Here is a 23,312-nt window from a genome sequence, read left to right on the forward strand (position 1 = left end):
GTGTTGTTTGTCCAGCTTCAGCCCAGAAGCACAATTTCTTTCCACGGCTGCTCCAAGCCAGTGTTTTTCATCAGATCTAAATGTCATCTGTATAAATCTTACTAACCTGAAAGGCATGAAAAATTTATCACATTTTTCCTCAGGTGCCAAATACATCCTAAATAGACATCTGAGAAAACAGTGCAGCTCACAAAGGTTCCATGGGAGTTCAAAAAACCTGCTCTTTTCTTTTTCCTAATACGAACACCCGCCAGGAACCTTGTGATGTACTAAGGACAGAAAGGTGTTTGTCACTGACCATATCTCTCTTGGCAGTCTAACAGACCTGTTTTGTTTCTTCAGGTCTATCTATGGACAATCAAGGGATTCCATGCATCTTTTCTACAACTACAAGAACTACTCTCTCTGTTCCTCCAGCCATCCCAGAGTAATGAGAGTATCCAGCCCTTCTTTAAACATGGCCTTACAATATGAAGGCCCCACATATATGTGAGAATTGTTGGACAATTCAACCCTTTCCTACATTATTTAATATTGATTAAGTATTGATCCATTGGGAAAGGGCTTTGAATTATTTCTCAGCTTTTTTTACTCATATTCTTACATAGAATCTAAATGTTTAGATCATCTTGACACTCTGAAAGGCATAGCACTTGTCCTTTTTTTCATCTATTATGAATTTGTACATTTATTTCTCATGTATCTTCTGTGGGGTTAGCCTTGTGATTTTAAGCTCTGTGAGCCTTTCTTTCCATTCCCTGTAGATTTTCTTTTAAATGTAATAACAGTATTTTTGGCAGCACATTAGTTGATCAGCTGAAAAAGAAGACTACAGTGTTTAATCCCAAATGTATCCAGTGCCTTGGTGGCCTTTGCTCCTGTAAGAAATTCCAAGATTACCTCTATGTTCTATGTTCTCTATGCCTTTTCCTTCTCAGTGTGTTTTTCTAGTTTGTTTCCAGTAAGTCTTCCAAAAGCAAGCTGATGTAAAAAAATATTTTTCTTTTACTTCTTTACAAGCAGACATTGCTAGCAAATCTAGAGTGCAATACTATTTAAATCCTCTTCAAATCATTTTCAAACTTCTTATAAAATCTCAGTGCTAGTGGGACTCAGCCACTTCCTCCTATCTGGACAATGATTCAGTCCAGTGATTTCTTGATGCTCAAGGCATCTGTTTTGAATTATGTCCCATTACAGACAGATGTGTAACATCAAGACTTTTGCATCCTCCCAGAGGTTTATCCCTTAAAGAACCATTTCTCAACATACATCTATCACAGGTTCTGGCTCCACAGAATTGTTGTAGCTGCCAAGAATATCTATAGAATCTCAGAGATCAGCTACTTTCAACCATCCCCATGTCAAATTCCTTTCATCCCAATGTGACATTCTCACTGTCCCTACCCACAGCTGGAATGGTACAGGAGAGCTTTAACACAAAAACAAAGAAGCTCTCCTTCCAAGCAAATAGCTGCTGTTGTGCTTCAACAACATTCTTGGCTTCTGCAATTCTCAGGTTAGTCTTCCAAGAGTGGAGGAACGCAGCCAAACCTTAGCTCTGGCTGATAGCCAAGGGGCAAGTCAGTGCCAGCATGACAAAAGCAACCACAGCTTCACCTCAGCTGTAAATACAAGGCTGGGACTTTCCCTGAGACTGACGGGAAGTTCTCTTACCCCACGCAGACAGACAAGACTTGCAACATCCCCTCGACTTGTCCTCCCCTGCGTGCTTGCCCTGGCTCCCACTACATAAATGCCAGCGGGGCTACCGGGGTTTGTGCACTCTGCTCTGGGCAACAGGAACCTCACTGCAGCTCCTGAGGTCTCTCTTGCTCCATCACAAACAGCATCTCATTGGCTGAGAAAGCACTGTCTTGCCTGGGGGGACTGCAGAAGGTTGAGTGCACAGGTGAGTTTTATATAGATAAGCCACAGCTTTCTTTCACTTCTGCAGGTGGGAATGGGGAACCAAATGGCTAAACTATCAACATGAGAAGTTCAGGTGGGCTTGAACTTAGTCTTTAAGTCTCCTAATAAAATTTTACTTCAGCCTTTCTCCTTGCTAGACAAAAAAAAAAAAAAAAAAAGGGCATAATGTCTCCTGGTTTTGTATTGACATTATATTGACATTATATAACCTATTTGTCACTAAGAGCTGATGGAATTGATGTAAGGAGGCCCTGAGACAAAGGGAAGGATTTGTATCTGTAAAGTTAGGACAAACCAGAACTCCGGATTAGTCAATTGGTTTCCAGAGAGCTTATATAGCAGATTAACAAGTTTATTTAATCTTCCAAAGGTGTTTACTGTAAAGAAGTGGAGAAAGCTTCTGCAAATAAAAGTTGTTCAATGGGTTTTAAATGATGAAGCTGGAAAGCAGATTTTCTTTCCTAAGTCAGAGCCAAAATTCTGGTTTAAATTTTAGTAGCAAGTGCAAGTACTCCAAGGGTGTTTGATTTACCCCAAATCATAAGTTATCACTAATAACAGTTGGAATTAATGACTCTTTGCACTTCTGGATTCATATGTGGATTTCATGTTTTCTCTTCCCATTCAAGCAGCATACAAATTTTAATCCTGTTTAATATTTTATAAGCAAGGGGCTTCAATGCTACAGAAAGAAATGGATTTTTCTTAAATATTGTCTTATACTAGCTCCACATTATTAATTCAGAGAACATTTGCAGCTGTCAGAACTGTTCTGCAGCTTTGATATAGGAACATTTCATATCCTCTCTACATCTGCAAACACAAACTGTCACTCAGACTTTAGGCAAATTTTTTCAAGACTGTTGAGACTTTATAAAATGATGCAATTAGTGCAATTTTTAGATGTGGCCTTCCTGAAGCTCCTATATTTGTTAATAGCAGTGATTTAGATTAGCATGAAGTAGTACTGTAACTAGATATCAAAATGTTCCAATACTCATTGAGAAATCAAGCATCCCTGTACTTTTTCCTCCATATTGGAATTTTCTTATACAAACACATTAAGCACTTTTCATATTTGTACAATTTTAAGCAGATGGCATGTTTTTAAATTACTTCTCATAGTTGCAGGCAAAAATTATAACCTGGTAAGGGGTTTACTGCATGTTGAGAAATTATTAACAAAGTTTGTCGCCTACGTTAGTGTTTTATTTCAGAGCAGTAGCTCGCTTGGGCACTGACTCTGCTGCCCTTGGCCGTGTACCACCTTGTGTTTCACAGCACAGAGCAGACTGGGGACATGCAGTCTCAGATGTTCTTGGGTGAAGCGAAACCATCCTACTGTTAATGGCAATTAAGCACACAGGACCAGACCGCAGCTAGTCCAAAGCAAAAACCCTGGCAATGTGCCTAGCATGGGTGTTGGGTACTCAGAACCACCTTTTCCTCCCTACACACACAGTCTCTCAAAAAATACAAACAGCAACTGTGGCTGTCAGGGAGAGCAGTTAAAATCTGCATTTTTAAAGGACTCCCTCACTACTTCCGAGACTATTTTTATCAAAACCTCTTTATTTGGTAACTTCAAGATTTGAGCCAACTGTTTCTCCCATTCTGTTCTTTTTCCGCTGCTAGCAGAGTAGAATTGTAACATTTTATTTTCTGTGGGACATTTTATAGATGTTGGCATTATTACTTCATTTCAATTCTATTTAAATTTTAATGTATATTGACTTTGGGTTTTGAAAGTTGGTTTTGGGGAAGAAAAGGCAGGGGCAGGTATCTGAATCTCACCTTTGCAGATGTTTATTGCAGTTCAACTGTGGGGGGTTTTGTCCCTGCATGCTCTGAAACATAAAATTGGAGTGTTTTTTTCCAGCAGCTGCTGCTCTCTCCTGACTGCTGTCCCAGTTTGGGCAGGGTGTTCCAGCAGGGCTGTGGTGGGTGGCAGCTGGTATAAGCACTGGGTATGTCCGGTGCTTCTTGGAAATGGAGGAGGAGCGGGAATAGCTGCCAGTAAAAACATTAATTAGAGGACTGACAAAGCTGCCTCCCAGGCTCATAGTGACTGCTGAGTACAGCCCTGGGGACACAATTGTAAAGGTGGCTTCAAGCTTTACTTTACTAAACTCTTGAGATCCTGGTTGGATTACCAGAGGAAGGCTCTGACTTTGGTGGTGATGATGTGCTGGAGGTGCAGGGTTGGGCTGCCTGGCTCAGGACAGCTCTTCTCATGCTTGGCTGAGCTGCTTTGTGTGTCACACTGGCAAAGTGCTGCAGATCATGCTGGCTCAGTGACAAGGCTAGGTCTAAACTTCCACTGGGAGACGCAGAGCCCATGACTTGCTTCAGAAAACACAAGGTTAAGATTAAATCAGGATTGAGGACAGGTTCTCGACTCTGGATGATTTCCCTCCAAGTACTTTTCCCAAGCAGAGCAGCCTCACCAGGACAAATCTGAAAGTGCAGAAAAACCATTTCCATAAACAGCATGATATCCTATAAAATGAGAATATTAATGAATCTCGTTCAAATTCTACAACCTGAACCACACTAGAGCTTCATATAACTTGTCACTTCAAAGGTGCTTAATTATAATAATCTCCTACAAACTGCTTGATCAATGGTGGAAGCAGCTCAGCCATCCACCTCAGACAAGTTACAGCACCTGAGGACTGAGATCAAAGTCTTATACTGTTGCCTGTCACCAATCCATTAGTGATACCAACTATGTGAGCAATTTTCTGTAGGCCTCTAGATAAACTAGCCTTAAGTGTTAAGAAATTTAGTGGAGAGGCTGATTGCCAAAGAGCAAAACACCTTCTGGCATCACTAGAGCGGAGGAATGCTTGACAAAGGTTTTTTCTGGAGTGGTCCCATGCTACAAGGACTGTGCGAGCAGGAAATATGTAAAAAGACATGAGTACTCACAGCAAGTGTGCAATTATGCAATAATCATCATAGCATAAAATGGTAATGCAATAAAGACGATGGGCCTATTTGGAAAACCTGGTTCCTCATTTTGTATTGCATTTCCTTGCTGGAGCCACAAGAGAGGGTCACCCTGCAGAAGGGAATTATTTTATCCAATTAGGCAATTACAAAAGCAGCGTGACACTTTGTGTCGTACCTCCTGGCACACATTCAGCTCACTTTCACCTCAAATTATACAGAGTAGACCTCAGTGACTTCCAGGACTAAGCAGTATTGCCAGCGTTAGGGTCAGGGTTTTTTTAGCCAATCTCAGAAGTGGCTGCACTTACATGTAGGGAAAAAGCACATCCTGAAAAGTACCCAGCAGATCTAAAAACTTTTGCTTGTTAAATTAGTGGAAGATCTGCACAAGCAGAGAAGGTCAATACTTTCTTATGTCAATCTAAAAGAAGATTTTTTTCTTAAAAATATGGATTGGAAATTGAATTAAATCTTCTGGATTACCCACCTAGACCACTGCCAAAAGTGGTAGTGGGGGATTTTTAGGAAAAATGAACAGTTGTTATTTTGAATGGTGATGCACACTGAGGAAAGTATTTATTTAAGGAATTATTTCTTTAAATATGTCATTTTAAAATTTAAGATTGAGGGATTTTGAGCCAAATTCCCTATCAGCACCAAAAAAAATATTATTTCCTCCAGCCTGGTCCTTGGTTTTCCTCATTATCTGTTTGCAAATTGAAGGACTCTTTGTACCCACAAGTGACCTTTTGGTTCCTGCTTCTTTCCTCTTCAGCCAAGTTTAGTAAGAACATATAAGCTTTTCATTTGTCTCTGCTCTGTATCATGTCCCAAATATCCATGTTTTCCTTCGCCACAATTGCAGAGATAAGGCCTGGTGTGCTCCTTTCTTGCATATTGCATGGTCTTGACACACAGAACCAAGAGCGTAACTTGAACAAGAGATACCCGGTGACCTTGACTGAGACCCAGGAGCAAGCAGAGGACAGAAACCAGGGTCCCTCCTCTCTGAAGGTGGCAACCTTTGCATAACAATGCTCAGGCAGCAGAGATTTCTAAGAGACACCGTGTAAGGTTTCCCATGTCCCTGTGCAGTGGACCATGGCACAGGGTGACACTGGCTGCCCTGATGTGGTGGCAATGCCGTGCTCCACCAGCAGCAGCTCACAGGGAGTGCCCTGGCTGAGAGCCGAGGTAATGACCCACCACTTGCCAGGGCAGGGAATTACCAGCATCAGCTCAGGCATCTGCAAAACCTGAGCTGAACTCAAAGGGAGCTTTGGTTGAAAAAAAATAACGAACTAAGTCTTTCCATTTCTCAGTATAGGATGCTGCTGTCAAAAGTTTCGCAACTTTTTGACAAATCTCACCTCTGTTTTTTTTTAAGTGTAAAAGCATGATTTCAAATTCAGGTTTCTCAGCAGTTAATTTTCAAAGCCTGTAGCTTAAGGTTTTTACTTAAAGACTCCTGAAACCATTGGCTAAGTAAGAAGGGGAATTTCTTCCATCTTGAAAAAGAAGTAGTCTTCAAAAAGTTGATAAAAATTTTTCCTTGCTGAGAAATGCAACAGCATTTAAATGTCTTCTTTTTTAAAAAAAATTGTGCAGAATATTATTTATATATTTCTGAAAATATCAGTGTTCATTTTGTCTGGAAGGTACACATGTCTCTGCAGATTTCACTGGACTGAAGTCAAGTAGGAGAGGAAAATGTTCGAGTCCATGTAAAAGAAAGAAAGAAAACAAAAAGGAGAAATATATTTAATGTACTTCATATTAAGTGAATAAGTGTGCTGATAAAGTGATCTGCTGCTAAATAGCATGTCTTTAAACAAGTATTTATAACAGCATTTTAGCGTACAGGCTTGTGTAAGCAAGAACGCAGATTAATGAAATTTCTGTAAAATCTGCTTGGCCCCATTCCAGACATATTGCACATCCAACATATATTTGTTTTGGCAAGGAAACTTCATATTCATGCCCTTTTTTCTTAAGACTTTCACCATACTCTCCCTCCCACTCCTCAGATTTCTAACAGCGTAAGACAGCAAAGAACATCATCACTGAGCCACAACAGCCACCTCGCCTTTGATTTTATCGCAGGTGTTATGAAACAACTGGGCTTTGTTTTTTCCTGCTCGTGTCAACCTGGTCCAAAAGCAACTTAGCTGCAAATCAGCAATTCTATTGGTATAAATGGGAAGAACCAGGCTTATCCCGCAGTCCTAGGCTTCACAATAAACATGTGACTCAAACTCTTAGATTTTTAGTGCTCTTGATGTTTTGGTTGATTGCTGGTGTAATGTCAGCTAATTCCAGCCTTGGTGTATCCTGCTGGTGGGCTGTCAGTAAAAGCATGCCAAATAACATCCCCTGCCTTGTCCTCCATGCCTTTGACAGACAGCAACAACATAGGGTCACAACGGAAGAGCCATTTCTCCCTTATTTCCTTCTCTTTCGGTGGTATAGACATGCATGTGGGGGTCCGTGCATAATGATTTTTTTTTTAGAGTGTTCATTATTTTAGCCTGATTTCTGTAGAAAGTGAGATTCCTTTGATCATGCAGAGGTATGTGAGTATATGTATGTTCCTCAATCACTTTTTTTAGTGATGACTTCAAATATACCAGGAGGAGAGAGGGCTCTGTTTTTCTTGTGTTGCATAAAAAAGGCAGCTGAAGACTCCACAGAAGAGTCCTGAAAAATGAAAGACTATACTGTGACTATATACATTTAAAAGACACAATATTCCACATGAGAATGAATGTTATAGGAGTCATCTTCTGTGATTGAAAACAGCTTCAATCAGTGCTTTTAATCAGTCAAGAAACAAAAACCCCTAGGAAACTAGGCTTCATTATTTCTAGTGTTATTTCTCTGTGAGACAGAGCTAATTGTTAATGTCTGTAAATGGCAGATAAAAGATGTTCAGAAGAACAGCTTCACAGTGAGGCGAGGACACAGCAGGAGTCCAGGAGGTGCTCCTCCACGTGCAGTAGATCTGAAAACATGTCTTTCAACATCTCAGGGCATCTCCTGCCCCAAATGGGATAAATCCAGTGCCCCCAGTGCTGTAGGCAGGTCTATCTCTCCTCCTCACCCTTGCTGGCTCACCTTCAGGTGCTTTATGAAATATTTTCATTCTCCTTGCAGTTGACTGGGCTGGATTAACACCTGCACACCTCAGAACAGTACAACAGCCCTGAAAAGACTGAGGAAATTACTCAGGTTATAGCTGGGTTGTACGTGCTTATGGGACCAGTTGGAGGTGGTGAGATTTCCAGTTCTCTCCGTGCTTTGCTATGATTTAGACAACATTAAGCACATCTATTTAGGCCTATACTTCATCTGTTTGAAGAGTCTCCAGGCAGCTTTAGTGTTCTCCTGATAAAAAAGTGAAGATGTGGGAAATGCAATGTCCTCTATAGGAGGATTTATTTTCTCAAACAATTATTTTTTATCAGCTCTGTCAAAACTTGGAGCCCAGTATTTTCTGCTGAGAAGAACAACAGATATCCATTTGCTTGAAAGAAAATTCATGAATAATTTGTTATGTTTGTTAGGAGCTATTCTGCTATTTTCATTATGTGTTTAAGTACTAGATTAATCATGGGAGAGTAGTTTAGCCACATGCTTTTCAGTTTTAGGTATATCAAGCAACAGAAAATGCACTTTATAATTTAGGGCAGATTTGGTTCTAAAACTGTCAGCTTATAAGAAACAGTATTTGTTATAGAGTGCGTTGTTTCTGTGGGAATGGTAAAATGAAATTTAAAGTAAATGAGATTGCCTCAGAGTGGTGTACATGTCTTTCTGAGGAGACTTTAAAAATCACATTTCACCTGTTTTCCAAGCTACACTAGGATTACTGAATATTATACATGTGAAATACTTCACAAAGATACTTTCAAAGCTGCAGTACATACATATGCTAGGAATGAAGTACTAATCACTCTCTTTTTTCTACTATATTTAATGGGTTGCTATATGTAATTTTAATGTATTAAGGCACTTTTTCTTCAAACATACACCTTTTGATCACAGATGACAAGACAAAGTGGGATTTTCATTTACAAATAAAAAAAAAAAAAGAGAAAAGAACAGTTGGAGATCACTTCTACATGTCAGTGCATGCAATAAACACCTAAAACAAAAATGAGAATTAACTGTATTCCTGAAAGAAATTGTTTAACTTTAGAGAACTTGAAAGCACGGGAAACTAAAAGCTACCAACCAGAATACATAATATCAAACAAAAATATGTACTCATTAACTTATTTGGTTGAAGTTCACCATGCCAACCCACAGTTATAAAAGGATTTAAAGGGAAAAATTTAAAAAGACTTGATAGATATTTTAAAAAAATAATAAAATCGGCCACTTCCACTGCTTTGACACTGTTGGTTGTAGGCACTGTTCTTCACTGCCACCAGCATGAGTATATGCCATTAGGATGGTGTCAAAGCACCATGGTTACCATGAGTGCAGCCCATCAATGTTTGAGAAGGATGTATGTTCATCAGGTAGGGAAGGTTCAAGTGTAAACAGAGGCATTGGGGAAGCAAACCTGATTGAACCTGTTTAGTCTGTTCAAAGAGGCATGAGGAAGATGTGCAGGACGTGGGACACCTCCAAAGGGCTCGTTTTCCCACAGAATCACACAACGGTTGTGGTTGGAAGGGACCTCTGGAGATCATCTTGTCCATCCCACCTGCCAAAGCAGGTTCACCCAGAGCAGATTGCACAGGAATGCATTCAGGCAGGTTTTGAATGTTTGCAGAGAGGGAGACTCCACAACCTCTCTGGGCAGCCTGTTCCAGTGCTCCGTCACCCTCTAAACAAAGAAGTTTCTCCTCATATTCAGATGGAAATTCCTATGTTTCAGTTTGTGCCTGTTTCTCCTTATCCTGTCATTGGGCATCACTGAAAAGAGTCTGACCCCATCCTTTTGACACCCATCCTTAAGATATTTATAAGCATTGATAGGATCCCCTCTCAATCTTCTCTTTTCCATGCTAAACAGACCCAGATCTCTCAGCCTTTTCCTTCTAAGAAAGATGCTCCAGATCTCTGATCATCTTTGTAGTCCTTCGCTGGACTCCTTCCTTGTCTTTCTTGAATGGGGGAGCACAAAACTGGACACAGTACTCCAGATAGGGCCTCACCAGGGCAGAGTAGAGGGCAAGGATAACCTCATCTGACCTGCTGGTCACACTTTTTCTAATGCATCCCAGGTCACCATTTGCCTTCTTGGCCACAAGTGCACATTGCTGGTTCATGGTTAACCTATTGTCCACCAGGACTCCCAGGTACTTCTCCACAAAACTGCTTTCTAGCAGGTCAACTTCTAACCTCTACTGGTGCATGGGGTTATTGCTCCCCAGGTGCAGGACCCTATACTTTTGTTTTATGACATTCCTCTCCACCCAACTCTCCAGCCTGTCCAGGTCTCACTGAATGGCAGCACAGCCTTCTGCTGTATCAGCCACTCCTCTCATCAGCAAACTTGCTGAGGGTACACTCAGTCCCTTCATCTACATCATTGATTAATAGGGTGAAGAAGACTGGACACAGAACTGATCCTTGGGAAACACCACCAGCTGCAGGCCTTTCACCAGGTCAGTCATAAATGCCAACCCAAGATCAGGTCACAGTTGCCCAGCAGGATTAAAATGTGATATTGTATCAAGTCCGATGGCATTCTGGGCTTTCTCTCCATAGGGGTGGTGAGAATCTGGCTTCCAAGTGTTTTGCAAGAGACGTGCTCTGAATTTCTGTTGCTGAAATGAGCTGCAATGTGCTCAGCCCTGCCTGTGTGATTCAAATTATGTAAACAAGTTCTTGAATCCATGTAAGGAACTGAATGTTTTCAGGTGCTTCCTGACCAGGGAGGCACAGAGCTTTACCTGAAAAAGACATTTAGCAGAGGCTTGAGGATTTATGTATGTGGATGCTGCATGAGAAAGTTCAGCTGATCCATGCTGTAATGACAATGAGAGATTTGGGGAAAAAAAACCAACAAAACACAAACAAAAACTCTGTGTCAAAAGAGCAGTAAAGTTAAGGTGAGATGTAAGAAATCATGTCAGCAGCTTAAAATGAGGTCTGCAGGAGGGCATAGTGTGAACCCAAACCACTTAACCCAGACGTCCTGGTTTCACTACTGTACAAGCAGAGTTAAACACCAAATAATAAGCTCCAAAGTGTCAACCTAAGTGTCTCCCCATCATTATAGAAAAATAAACATTTTGAAGTGTGGAGAAACAAGCTTTTTCTGGAAAGGTGAAGCTAGAAACCAGACTGTTCATAGTGATATTCTAGTACAAGAATCACAGGAATATGCAGTCAATAACATTGTAATGACTCATATATAACTGCGTATGAACTCACACAGATGAATCTACCTCCAGCATGCTATATAATTGGTCAGATATTTTATGTCAGGACCTTTATTTGCCTCCTGAATGTTGTACTAGAACAAGGGTAAGCTGCTCCAGATAGGCCATTCACATACCTGGTATTGTTTATTATTTGCATGGTGTAACAGAGTCCCTGCTGTTATTTGCAATGAAATAGCAGACAAAATATTTAGTTTACAGAGAAGGAAGTCCTTTGATTCTTCACTTTTTAAACTTACACTCCCATAATATTTGTTCTGCCTATAATCTTTATGAACACCTTCGGGATCATGATTTTTACCATGAGCCTAAAAAGAAAAAAAAAAAATAATATGATAAATGCATCAGTGTTATAAATCTTGAGACTAGTTCCTACAGTGGACAACACCATAACCTACCTGGATCACAGCTGTGCTGGCCATTAACTCTCTTCTCATTCTACTTATAACCCTTCCTTCTACATGACTATGGATCAAACTCCTGGCAAAGACTTGACCATTTATCTTCTCATAGTCTTTATATCCTGCTTTGCCTTCCAAACTTTTGATCTGAATCAAAAGATAAAAGAACACAAACCCAGGAGAAGATTTTAGAAAATGACAAAGGGGGAAATACAGAGGTTCTGTCACGGCTGGGAGCCAGTACAGGCCACCAGACAAGATCAGGTACTCAAAAATGTATTTATCCATCTAGTAGAATAATAAGCAGAGTACACTAGATTCTGAAGATGGGAAGACGATGTTCCATGAGAAGCATAATTAGAGAGGAAAATGAGGTCAGAAGATTTGGCAGCTTCTTAGAGAAACTACATTGAAAGCAGAGACATAAAGATTGCAACGCAGAGCAGGGACTGCAGTAAGACAACCATGTGGCTGGAGCTGAGAGTTTTTTCAGAAAGTTTAAACTCAAATAGGATACTTGTATCAAAATCTATGGAAAAGCACAGAACAATAGTACTAATACATTGATAAGATCTGAAAAGCAACAGCATGAAAAGAAATGTAATTAGTAAGGTTCATCTAAAATAACAAGAATTTTCCTGTAAAAACATAAACTGTTAAAGGAAAATCGAGGAGACAGTTGATTCACCACTCAACTGAGAGAAAGCTATTGACTAGTGACTCCAAGAAAGCCAACTCTGCAATGTCTATTTTGGTCTTTCTTCACTAGAAGGGTCAACTGTGATAAAAGGGTTTACATCAGTAGCAAAGAGCAGAAAATTCCAGCTAGATGAGAGAAGAAAAAGCTTAGGCTGTGCTCAGGTGAGTTAAATGACCTGAGATCAGCAGGGCTGATGGAATTCACCTCACATTGTTTAGGGGATAACTGCAGCATTTCCACAGCCATTAATAACTATCTTTAAGAATTGTGTGGAAGAAGTAAAGTTTTGAAAGACTGGAATGGCGAGAATAACGGCTGTCTTTAAAAGTAACAAGAAAGAGGAGGTGCAGAATTACGGCCCAATCCATTTAAGTACAATTCTCAAACAAATAGAGGAAGTAAATAGAGGATAAGAAACAGGTTATAGGCATATTGATTAATCAAGAACAAATCATTCCAAACCAACTTCATTTCCTCTTATAACAGGATAACTGGCCTTGTGAATCACAGAGGTTATACAAGTTGACATGAGTGAAGTTTTTACTGTGGTACATCTTAGAGAAGATTTTCAAAAGCACACTAGGAAAATGCAGCCTAGATTAAACTAATAGAAGGTAAGGTTCTGCGGAACTAGCAAAAGAAGCATTTTCAGTCTCTCAGTTAATCATTGCCAAATTGGAAGACTACATTTACTGCAGATATACAGGAGTTCTGTCCTGTCAAAAGTTCTTGTTTTGGAATTTCATTAAATGGCAGAGGTGCCAGAACAGACACTATGCTTATTAAAGCTGACAATCTGACAAAGTTGAAAAGGGCTTGCAAACACGTTAGAGGACAGGCTTAGAAATCAAAACGATCTTGAAAAATTGAAGCTACAGTTTGAAAAAATGTGGTGCTATTCAGCAGAGACAAGTGCATGATACAGCTCTGAGTCAGAAAAAACTACAGAAACCAAGAATAGAGCAAGTGGCATGGGAGCAGTCCAGGTAAAGGACTGGGTGTAATACAGTGCGTTTACATTAGTATTTCAGTTGTGTTGAGATGTAGAAGCAGATGACCAGTTATCAAGCTTTGCTTACATGACAGAGAGCTCTAGGAGCATATAAAACTGGATTCCTTTCCATGAAACAGAACAAGAAGACAGGCTTTAGGTGCACCCAAATGCACTGCAGCTGCTAATGGGTGCTCAGGCTGCTGTACCAGACCAAGGTGGAAATCTCTGAAACATGGATAGTGTGAACATCATGTGTTTGGCACCAGCTGTTTCACTCCACATCTTGGTTTCTGTTGCCACACACTACTTGCTAAAGTACAAATAACCTTAATGCATCACAAGCTGTGAAATAACTGTGCTGTGAATAAGACAAATGTGACAGTGGGACAATGTGTTGTCTGTGAGGCAAGTGAAACAATCCTTTTCTATCTGGTAAAATCTCATCAAAATTACGGCATTCACTTTTAGCACCATGCTTTTAATTAACAGTTGGAGCAGTTTAGCCTAGAAAGATCCAAAGAAAACCATGAGAAAGATCACCACTTTCAGAAGCACGAGTTGCAGGGAAAGGTCTGGGGTTGTTTTGCCTAGAGAAGAAAAGGGTCAAACAGTAACAGCTTTAATGTCCAACAAAGGCTGCTGCAAAGAAAAGGGGTATAAATTGACACCTGTGTCTGCTATGGAGGAGATAATATAGATTAGACATAAGAAAATCTGCCTAATAGTACAGCTGAGAAAGCAGTAAGAGAGGAAGACTTCAGGATACACAACACTGTAAGGTTTTACAAACAGGTTAGAAAATCATCTGTCAAACTTAGTTTCAACACATTAATAGGTCATCCTGACTTTAGGAGGGAGATGGACTAGATGGTATCTAGAGATCACTACCAGAGTTATTGGGTTTGCCTCTTTTTAGAATGTAAATAGTAAAATTACTCTTTTGCCCTCCTTTCATCTTGTCTTTCTACCTTTTGAGTCATTCCACTGATCTCCCATCTGACATTTCATGTTGCATCTTTCTGATCTTGCCATTATCCATCCCAGTCTATGTCTCAGTCCCATCTCTGCCTTTCCACTTTTGGCACCATAGTTCGTCTGTGGCATCGCTTCTGCTAAGAAATCCCTCTTTTTTCCCATGCGCAAGGCAATGTGCCTCTCTTCATTCGAATTCCTACATAACCAAAGTATTTACACACAATTGCTGAACTAAATCTTGTGCCTTGATTCAGTTCCCCTAGTGTTTAGGTAGTGGGTAGAAATGACAGTTTTGCACAGTTAGCTTCTTTTTTTCTTTCAGTGCCTCCTTTTATCATTACTGACCAAGTGGTAATCAGCTCAGAGATTACCATCATTTTCCTCAAAATAGCTTAATTCCTTGTATAAGCATACAGCAATAATGCAGAAAAGAAAGGACACAGTTAATCATTACAGAAGATTACAGGGATTATCTTCCAAATAACAAAAGGCATCACTAGTGCTCTAATGTCAGAGGGATGGATACAAGCAAAAATATTATGTATTGATACAAATCTCTATGCCTTTTCTCAGATAATATACGAGTACATATATAACAGAGCAGATACTGATTATTATATGTTTGCTGGTATTTCTGTTTCCCCCTGGCGCTCTGAGAATGCTCAGTGTAACCCACGGGCACTGAGCAGACCCCACTGCTGGACGCTGCTCACTGAGACCCCAGGGTCAACCCTTGGGCTCAGGTCCCAGACCCCAGACTGGCCCTGTATTCCTCGTGATGTACTTCGGCTTCACATCCTTCACCCTGATGCATGACAATAAAACACCTTACTCTGTATCAAATGAATATTTTCTCACATGGCAGCTATCGCTGTCATGGGCTCTGGGAGGTCAGCCTCCTTGTTTTGACTATACACCCACCCAGTTGCCATCCTTTTCTTCAAATACACATAGAAAAGCCAAAATTTATCTATGCACTCTCTATGTGCTCCTAAACTACTGCCCGAATTCACCTCCAGAAGTTTACTGAAAAGCCCACAAACTTCTTCCAGTCCAGTAACAGCCAGCTGGCACAAAGGTATGTTGGAAGGAAGGAAAAAAAGGATTCAATGCAGAAAATTAATTTAATTTCTGTCTTTGTTCGAAGGAGGTATGGTCCAGAAAGCCTGGGATTTAAAATAAAACTTCTCTTGTCTTCCACATCATTTTCAGAAGTGGCAGATGCAGCATTAAATTAATAACAGTTTCATAATATACTTAAGTTGTTAAAAAATTCATTGGTGACCAGTTTATTTCTAATATATAATGTGTACCACCCTAACAGCTTATTTTATTCAAGAAAATTGTCTCTATTGTTAAAAATGGTATTAAGCTAAATTAGACCACTGGTACTAAAGGCAACTTTACCTCTCTTCAGCTTTCTATGGAATAATATTCACTGCCTTTTACATCTTAGTCCTTTAGTCCCTTTACATCTCAGGTAGCACTCCAAGAAACTGTAATTTGAAAAAAAATAATGTTCTTCTACATTAATTTTTCTTTTCATCTCCCTCTTTTTCTCATTTCCAGCAAGATGGGTTCAGTGTTCACTGGCAAAGGAGATGTTCAGTATTAGTGAACAACAGAAGTACTTCATAGATTTAATTCTTGCTGGTGGATCCATTTTTATATTAAATAGTTTTATAAGCTCAAACAAAACATAACTTTATCTGATCTATCAAGTATATTACCTGATAATATCCATTTTAGTTTTGTTTTTTTCCAGTCTTACTTTGGAGAGGACAATGATTTGCATAGTTCACTCAGCAATAACTTCAGGGTTTCTTGAGGACAAATACAGAAGTTTTCAACTGGATGATCATGTCTTACAAATAAGTTTCACTTTTTATTTTAGATAGGAGCCTACTTCTTTAAAAGGAAAAATTGAGAAAGGAAATTTGAGTCTTATTATGTACTGAATCAGACCATTTATTAATATGTACAAAACTCTTCTGTTCTTTTTGAAATACAGACTATACCCCAAAAAGAATTTTATAGCTTTAGTCGCATTGGAGCCTCATGGGACATTAATCAGAGAATGATTTTTAACTGTGTGAAAGGACTTTGCATTTGTATGCATGTGTCAGAGCGCACAAATACGCAGGAGACATTCAGATGGGTCCCTTTGAGGATCTGTTTTCACGCTCAGTGTGTTAATTGACAAAGTACAGAGAGTCCAGCTGGGACCGCAGCTCCAGGAGAGCTGGGGTTGATCCCTCTATGCTGCCAAGCCTGCCATGGGACCTGCACGAGCCACACAGACCATGAGCACAAGGATCTTCAGGTCCTCCTCTGCCTGAATCAACACCTGTCCTTAACAACCAGAGCCAAACTCCCTTGGCAGCTCTCTAAACCTCAGGGCTTCCACAGCTCATGGCAGTGATGGTGCTAAACAGGCACTGATGCCAGCGGAGGGCTACCTACCTACACACATAGCAAGTTCAAGACAAAATCTTCACATGTGATTCTCAGAATAAGCATTTCTCTGCCTGTCTTGCTAATGAAGCTCATACCCTACAGCACAGGCCCAAAACAAGTGTGCATCCCTGACTCAGGCCCTTAATGCCAGGTCACAGCGGGGCAGGGGGAAGTTCAAGCTGATTTTTTTATTCACCAAACAAAGTTTTGCGTCAAACAATTTAAAATCGTGCCAGATTTTTAACAGGGAAAAACTGTACTCACTAGAGAAAAATGTAAACGAAAGTGAGGAGTATTATCTCAGTATTTTTAAATGGCAGAGCTTCATTCTGAACAGTGCTTCACAGAAGAAAGTAAGCAAGGCGTTAATGAAGAGCAGTAGCAAAGTAATTGGTTTGGGTCTAGCTAACCATTTCAGGCACTTCTTTCCTGCAAATTGGAAAATCGGTTATTCACACAGCTTCAATTAAGACAGTTACCTGTGATGTAGTGAGAGACTTGAATCAGGGCTCCTGCAAATTAAATGGCTGCTCTAAGCACTAAATTGCTGGCCAGCCCAAGTGAAGGGTCTCTCAAGATCTCTGGCTGGAGGTCTTCCTTTGGGCCTTAGGTTTTCTGGTCTGAGTTCACCCTTTGTAAAGTGAGGGCAACTGGATGTGCACCTACTGCAAGACCTTTGGAGCAGAGCCTTTTGATTCTGTATTTGTATCATGGATCTCACTCTGCAAGTACAGAGCGTACATACTGCTCTGGCATGGATAATACATTAAAGACTTTGAAGCTTCCAGGTACAGTGATAAAGGAGGATAGATAAAAACCTCAAAGAGAATTTCATTACGACAAATATATAAATACCAGAAATAAATGTTCAACATGAAATATTCCAATTTCACTGTCCAAATGCTTCACAGGACATTCCTCAGGAAATTGAAGAACAATAATAAACCAAACTGGCACTGACTAGTCATATGAAGGAAATATTGAGGACAACAGATAGGTTTGTAGCTATCTTTTATAATATCTTCAAGTATTTTACAAAAGACCTTCCAGGTTCTAATCCGATTAGAAATGCACTCCTCTTCAATGTCTTTCTATCAAATAAGTAAGCAGAAATTGTTCTGAAATGTGTGCAACCCTTACTCTATGCTCCTGTTTCTTTTCCTCCTGCTTTGCCTTCAAGAGAGGAAACTGCAACAGTTCAGCTGAATGTTAAAATCCATAAAATGGATGGAAAAGAGGGTGTCGATTGAGAGATTAATATCCAGAACTGGTTTTTAAAACTGCACAGAAAACTTCTGGGAGTGTATATTCAGAAAAGTGTGCAGGAAGAATATTAAGAGACAAGAGAACTCTCAGATATTTATTTTGTACAGCCAGAGTGGATGCTATCTTTTCATTTTCAAGAGATTAATGTTTAGCTTAGTTTGTTCCTTTTTTTTTTTCCTAATAGATGAATAAGAATTCTTACAACATAATGGCTTTGGCCCCTAACACTTCTAACAAAAGAGAGACAGTGTGCATATTTGGAACTGGAGATTTTGGAAGAGCTCTGGGGCATAAACTGATTCAGTCTGGCTACCCCGTTGTGTTTGGAAGCCGGAACACACAGACTTCCAGCCTGATTCCCAAGGATGCAGAGGTGCTGAGCCACACAGAAGCAGCACAGAAGGCAGCCATCATCATTATAGCAATCCAGAGGCAACATTACAGCTTCCTTACATCACTAGCAGAAATTCTCCATGGAAAAGTCTTGGTGGACGTAAGCAACAACTTAAAAATAAACCAGTATCCTGAATCCAACGCAGAGTACCTTGCTCAGCTGGTGCCTGGCGCGAAGGTTGTGAAAGCCTTTAATACCGTGTCAGCCTGGGCCCTGCAGTCAGGCACGCTGGATGCCAGCCGGCAGGTAAGGCTAAGCAATAGGGTTTCCTACATCATAGTTATATATTTTATGGCTTCTTAACAGTCAGACAAACACACATGGAAGGTACAAATCAGACAGGGTTGAGATGGTATTTTCACTTTAATCACCAATTTCAAATTAAATGTGAGCTAAAATTTACTTTGGGCTTGTAATATAGTACAACAAGGAATACCCATAGCTTGCATCCAAACTTGGTAAGGCGTTTGGAGACATTAGAGATGCAAGGAAAGATAGACAGCAGAGCTAGAAAGGAACAGAGAGACAGCAAATCAGGAGGAAATGAGGGCTGCATCAGTTGTTCACGGGAATGGTAAAGTTAAACAGATAGGAGGAAGATACCAAAGTAAGAATAAAATGAAGAGAGCAAAAAAAGGGAGGTAAGCGATATGATGGGGCAATAGAATGAGTATGGGCAAATGAAGTGAGTTGGAATGTGAATAAACCAATACATTTTTTTAAATCAGAACTTATCACTACAGAAGTTTAACACAACAATGGTGTGTGAAAGCCATTTTAAACAGCTCCTTAACCACAGAGCAGCCAGCGAGCACAGAGCTGGTCATAGGAAGCAACACAGCAGCTTACTTGAAGACATTTATTATTACCCTGTTTTCTGCCACTCTGAGTGATAATGCTCTTGTACAATACACGGTTCCATCCAGCTACTCAAACCATTGCTAGCTTTGTTTTCTACTGCCAGATAAATGGTTTTGTCTAAACTAAGGACCCAAAGACTTAGAAACCTAGGCTCTACAAGACTTCATCATATCAATGAGAGCTGAAATTGCCCCCTTTCTCCCGGTTCTAAAAGCAGTATTGCCTTGCACACTCACAGAAAAGACAGTTTCTTCACTATTTTACTAGACTTCAAAAGAAATAATAGTTACTTTTGTGATAGAGCATACATGTTTTAAAGATCTCTCTCCTCGATCTCCTGGAGTCCTTATTGACCAGTGTATGTAGCAGCAATTGAAAATTTTGCTCCTATTTACTCCCATTGAAAATTCCGCTCCTCTTTACTCCTAGAAAATCCCGTGCTTACAAACTGCTCACAGGTCTTCAGAAGAGAATTTTAAGTCTTCTAGGCAAAGACTTGTACTAACTGTGTTATACATTGTTCTTTTCAGATACAAAATTTTGCCACTTGAAACAATCTTCTTCCCCAAAGAAAAGATTCATATTCTTATTTCTTGTACCTGTTGGTCAAAAAGTACCTATAAGCTACTTTTTGCCTATATAAATTAAGGCCAGTAGGGAAGTCAACAAGTAGCCTAGGAAGCTTGTGCTCATTATCCATATCCAGGCAGGACAGCAGTAGAGAACGTCACAAAAGTCTGTCTAAATAAAATTTCTGTATGTTTCTGGCTGCAGGTGTTTGTCTGTGGAGATGACATGGAAGCTAAACAAATGGTGATGGATATTGTTCGTGCACTGGGTCTCACTCCATTAGATCAGGGATCCCTCTTGGCTGCTCAGGAAATAGAAAATTACCCTCTGCAGCTCTTTCCAATGTGGAAATTTCCCATTCTCTTGTCCCTTGGCCTAGTCGCATTCTTCTTCTTCTACAGTTTGATTCGTGATGTAATTTACCCTTATGTTTATGAAAGCAAAGACTTTTCATTTTTTATTGCAATATCCATTCCAAATCGGATCTGCCCTATAGTGGCACTCATTCTTCTTGCCTTGGTTTATCTTCCTGGTGTACTTGCTGCAATTATTCAGTTATACAGAGGTACCAAATACAGCCGTTTCCCAGACTGGCTGGACAAATGGATGCTGTGTAGAAAACAACTTGGACTAGTAGCCTTGGCATTTGCTTTTTTGCACGTTTTGTACACTCTAGTTATCCCAATTCGTTCCTTCGTAAGATGGAGAACCAGTAATCACATTCTCTCTCTGGTAAGTTTTGTTCCCTGCTCTATGTCTTCCTTTCTTTTGGCCCTGTTACCTTCTATACCAAACTTCAGAAATTCATGTGGGCAGTCTATCATACTTTACAATAGAATTATTTTCCTTGTTTCTGATCCTTTTAACCATTGGTATATCTGAAGTTTGCTAATATTGAGTTAGGGGATTCCTGCCCTGTCTTACTCCTAGATAGTTAATATACTAATAAAATAAGCAGGAGAAATGTAAACATTGAGAGTAATCTAAAGAAGCATATTTCCTTATTTCTCCATACACCTTTAAGAATGGCACACATTTTGACTTTTAAAATGGCATATATTTTGATTTTCTGACCTTATTTAACAACAAAAGATCACATACCTGTCCTCAACCTTAGGTCTACAGCAGTATAAAACATGCACCACAATTATAGGTATATGGAACCTATACATAATATAATGCCTGCTCTTAGAGTAGGCATTCAAAGTAAATCTCCAATCTTTTTCAGAGACTTAATGTATAACATTTATCCCAAAGTTACCTTAAAGCATTTATTTCTGCACATTGATCCTAAAACTGTTATCACTAAGATATAACTGGCCTTCTTTTCTTCAGGCACTGAAAAATAAAACAGAACCACTCAACACAACTAATGCCTGGCTTAGCGACTCTTATTTGGCTTTGGGGATTTTAGGATTTTCTTTATTTTTTCTTCTTGGAATCACTTCCTTGCCTTCAGTCAGCAACAATGTCAACTGGCGAGAATTTCGATTTGTACAGGTAAGAAAAAGACTTATTCTAAAAAGCCTTCTTCCCTCTCTTCTGGAAAATTCCGTATCCCCTCCTCCTTTAGTATCTCCAAATGTGACGTGTGCACCATCCACCATCACATAGTGAAAATAAAAATCTACATAGTTATATAACTCACCTGTAAAAAACACAACTGCTCCGATGACTGCCTATAGTACAACAGGGACTACTGCACTAACAAGAGAAAATTAGGAAGACCTGAGGTCCTAAACAGCAAACAGAAAACACTCTGCGATTATCAAATTCCACAGTTATACTAAGTCACAAAACATTCTAGCCATTTACTGGGCTAATTTTGCTGGTTCACAAGATAATTCAGTTATAAAGGTCTGAAAAATTACTCTAAACTCAGATCGTCTCAGTGCCAAGCATCTAAAAAGAACCTGTGGTTTCTGCAGACTCTAAAAAGTGCTGTGCGTATAAACAGGCTGCCCTTGGTAACACGATAATCCCAGCCCCCCCTTTGGAGGAAACTCAGTACAAGCTGCTGTGCCTCTGCGGGAGCTGAGCTGGCAGGGGAGGGGAGGCAAGGGAAGGGGAAATTACTATCAATGAATGTTTTATCAAGGCAAAAAACTTGCACATTATGGCAGTTCTGGATGGATTAGCACTGGAGCATATAAAAGCTTGGATCTCTCCCCTGAATTTCAGCATTTTCTTTGCGTTTTCGCAAACATGACAACCACTAGGCAGTATGTGTGAGCTAGCCAAAATTATCAGGGTTGTTGACAGAGAAAAAAAAACAAAAACAAAACACAACAAAGAAATGTGTTTCACCTAGATCCATTTGAATAAATCTTTCTGAAAAAAAAAAAGAAAAAGCCTTTAAATTATATAAAACAGTTTGATTTCAGCAGTGCCCAATTAGCTCAGTTGCACAAAGCTTGCTGTGTCCTGTAAATTGCATTTGTCCTGGTTTAATTATTGTTTTAATGTCCACTTGTTTCTTTCCTTTGTTCTCCCCTAGTCCAAACTGGGATATCTGACACTGATTTTGTGCACTGCACACACACTGGTTTATGGTGGAAACCGGTTCCTGAGCCCATCATCGTACAGATGGTATCTTCCAAACGCCTATATGCTCGCTCTCATTGTTCCATGCATTGTACTGGTTGTCAAATTTGTGCTGATATTTCCTTGTCTAGACAAACCTCTCACACGAATTCGGCAGGGCTGGGAAAGGAATCCCCAATATCCAGATAAGTCAAATTACATTATCAACAAGTCTGCTGTATAATTAGACTCAATTGTATCATTAAAAAGAAGAAAAAAAAATGAAGGCATATCAAAATGAAGTCCTGACCCTCCCTCATCTGGAGAGAGACAAAGTGAAAAACTTGGCCAGACCCTGAGTAAAATAAAGCCACCACAATCACAAGCTAAAAATACAAATCAAATGAGTCCATTGAGTGCCTGCATCCCAGGCATGCCTTCACACAGGTGCAGGCCCTCTCTTTTATTCAGTATATTCCCCCTTGCCTATTCACCCTCCATTCCTAAGAAGTGTATGAGAGAAGTAAGTGGTGCTCCATGTCCCTTCTCTGTCATTTCAAGCACCATCCAGGGCTGGGCAGAACCACAGCAAAGATGGCAGCTGCTCCTCTTCCCTATCCTGCCCATTGGGACTCAGGTCTACATGCACCTGCACACATCCACAGCTCCGCACGCACACGTGCATGAATGCACTCCCTGCTTCCACCCCTAGAAGCCACCAGCACCCACAGAACCGGTGCAGGATGGATCTGGCTGAAGAACAGCTCTCCTCCTCCCAGCATTAGCTTATCCTTTATCAATATCTGATCCAAAAGAGGCCTGTGTTCATACCTTAGAGACAGTTGAGTAAGATGTGTTTGGTTGGTGTACAGGAACTCTAATGTTC

The 23,312-nt window shown here is 40.0% G+C and overlaps 1 protein-coding gene across 1 annotated transcript; it reads left to right on the top strand.

The window, feature by feature from the left end:
- The first annotated feature begins 1,800 nt into the window (after positions 1 to 1,800).
- STEAP4 (STEAP4 metalloreductase) lies at positions 1,801 to 23,082 on the top strand. Its single transcript, XM_080339150.1, has 5 exons — positions 1,801 to 1,912; positions 18,263 to 18,718; positions 20,108 to 20,635; positions 21,239 to 21,403; positions 22,401 to 23,082. The coding sequence occupies exons 2-5, from the start codon at positions 18,263 to 18,265 to the stop codon at positions 22,668 to 22,670; spliced, it is 1,419 nt and encodes a 472-aa protein (XP_080195276.1). The 5' UTR covers positions 1,801 to 1,912; the 3' UTR covers positions 22,671 to 23,082.
- Positions 23,083 to 23,312: the final 230 nt, after the last annotated feature.

Source organism: Nesoenas mayeri, assembly GCF_963082525.1.
Source record: "Nesoenas mayeri genome assembly, chromosome: 2".
NCBI lineage: Eukaryota > Metazoa > Chordata > Aves > Columbiformes > Columbidae > Nesoenas > Nesoenas mayeri.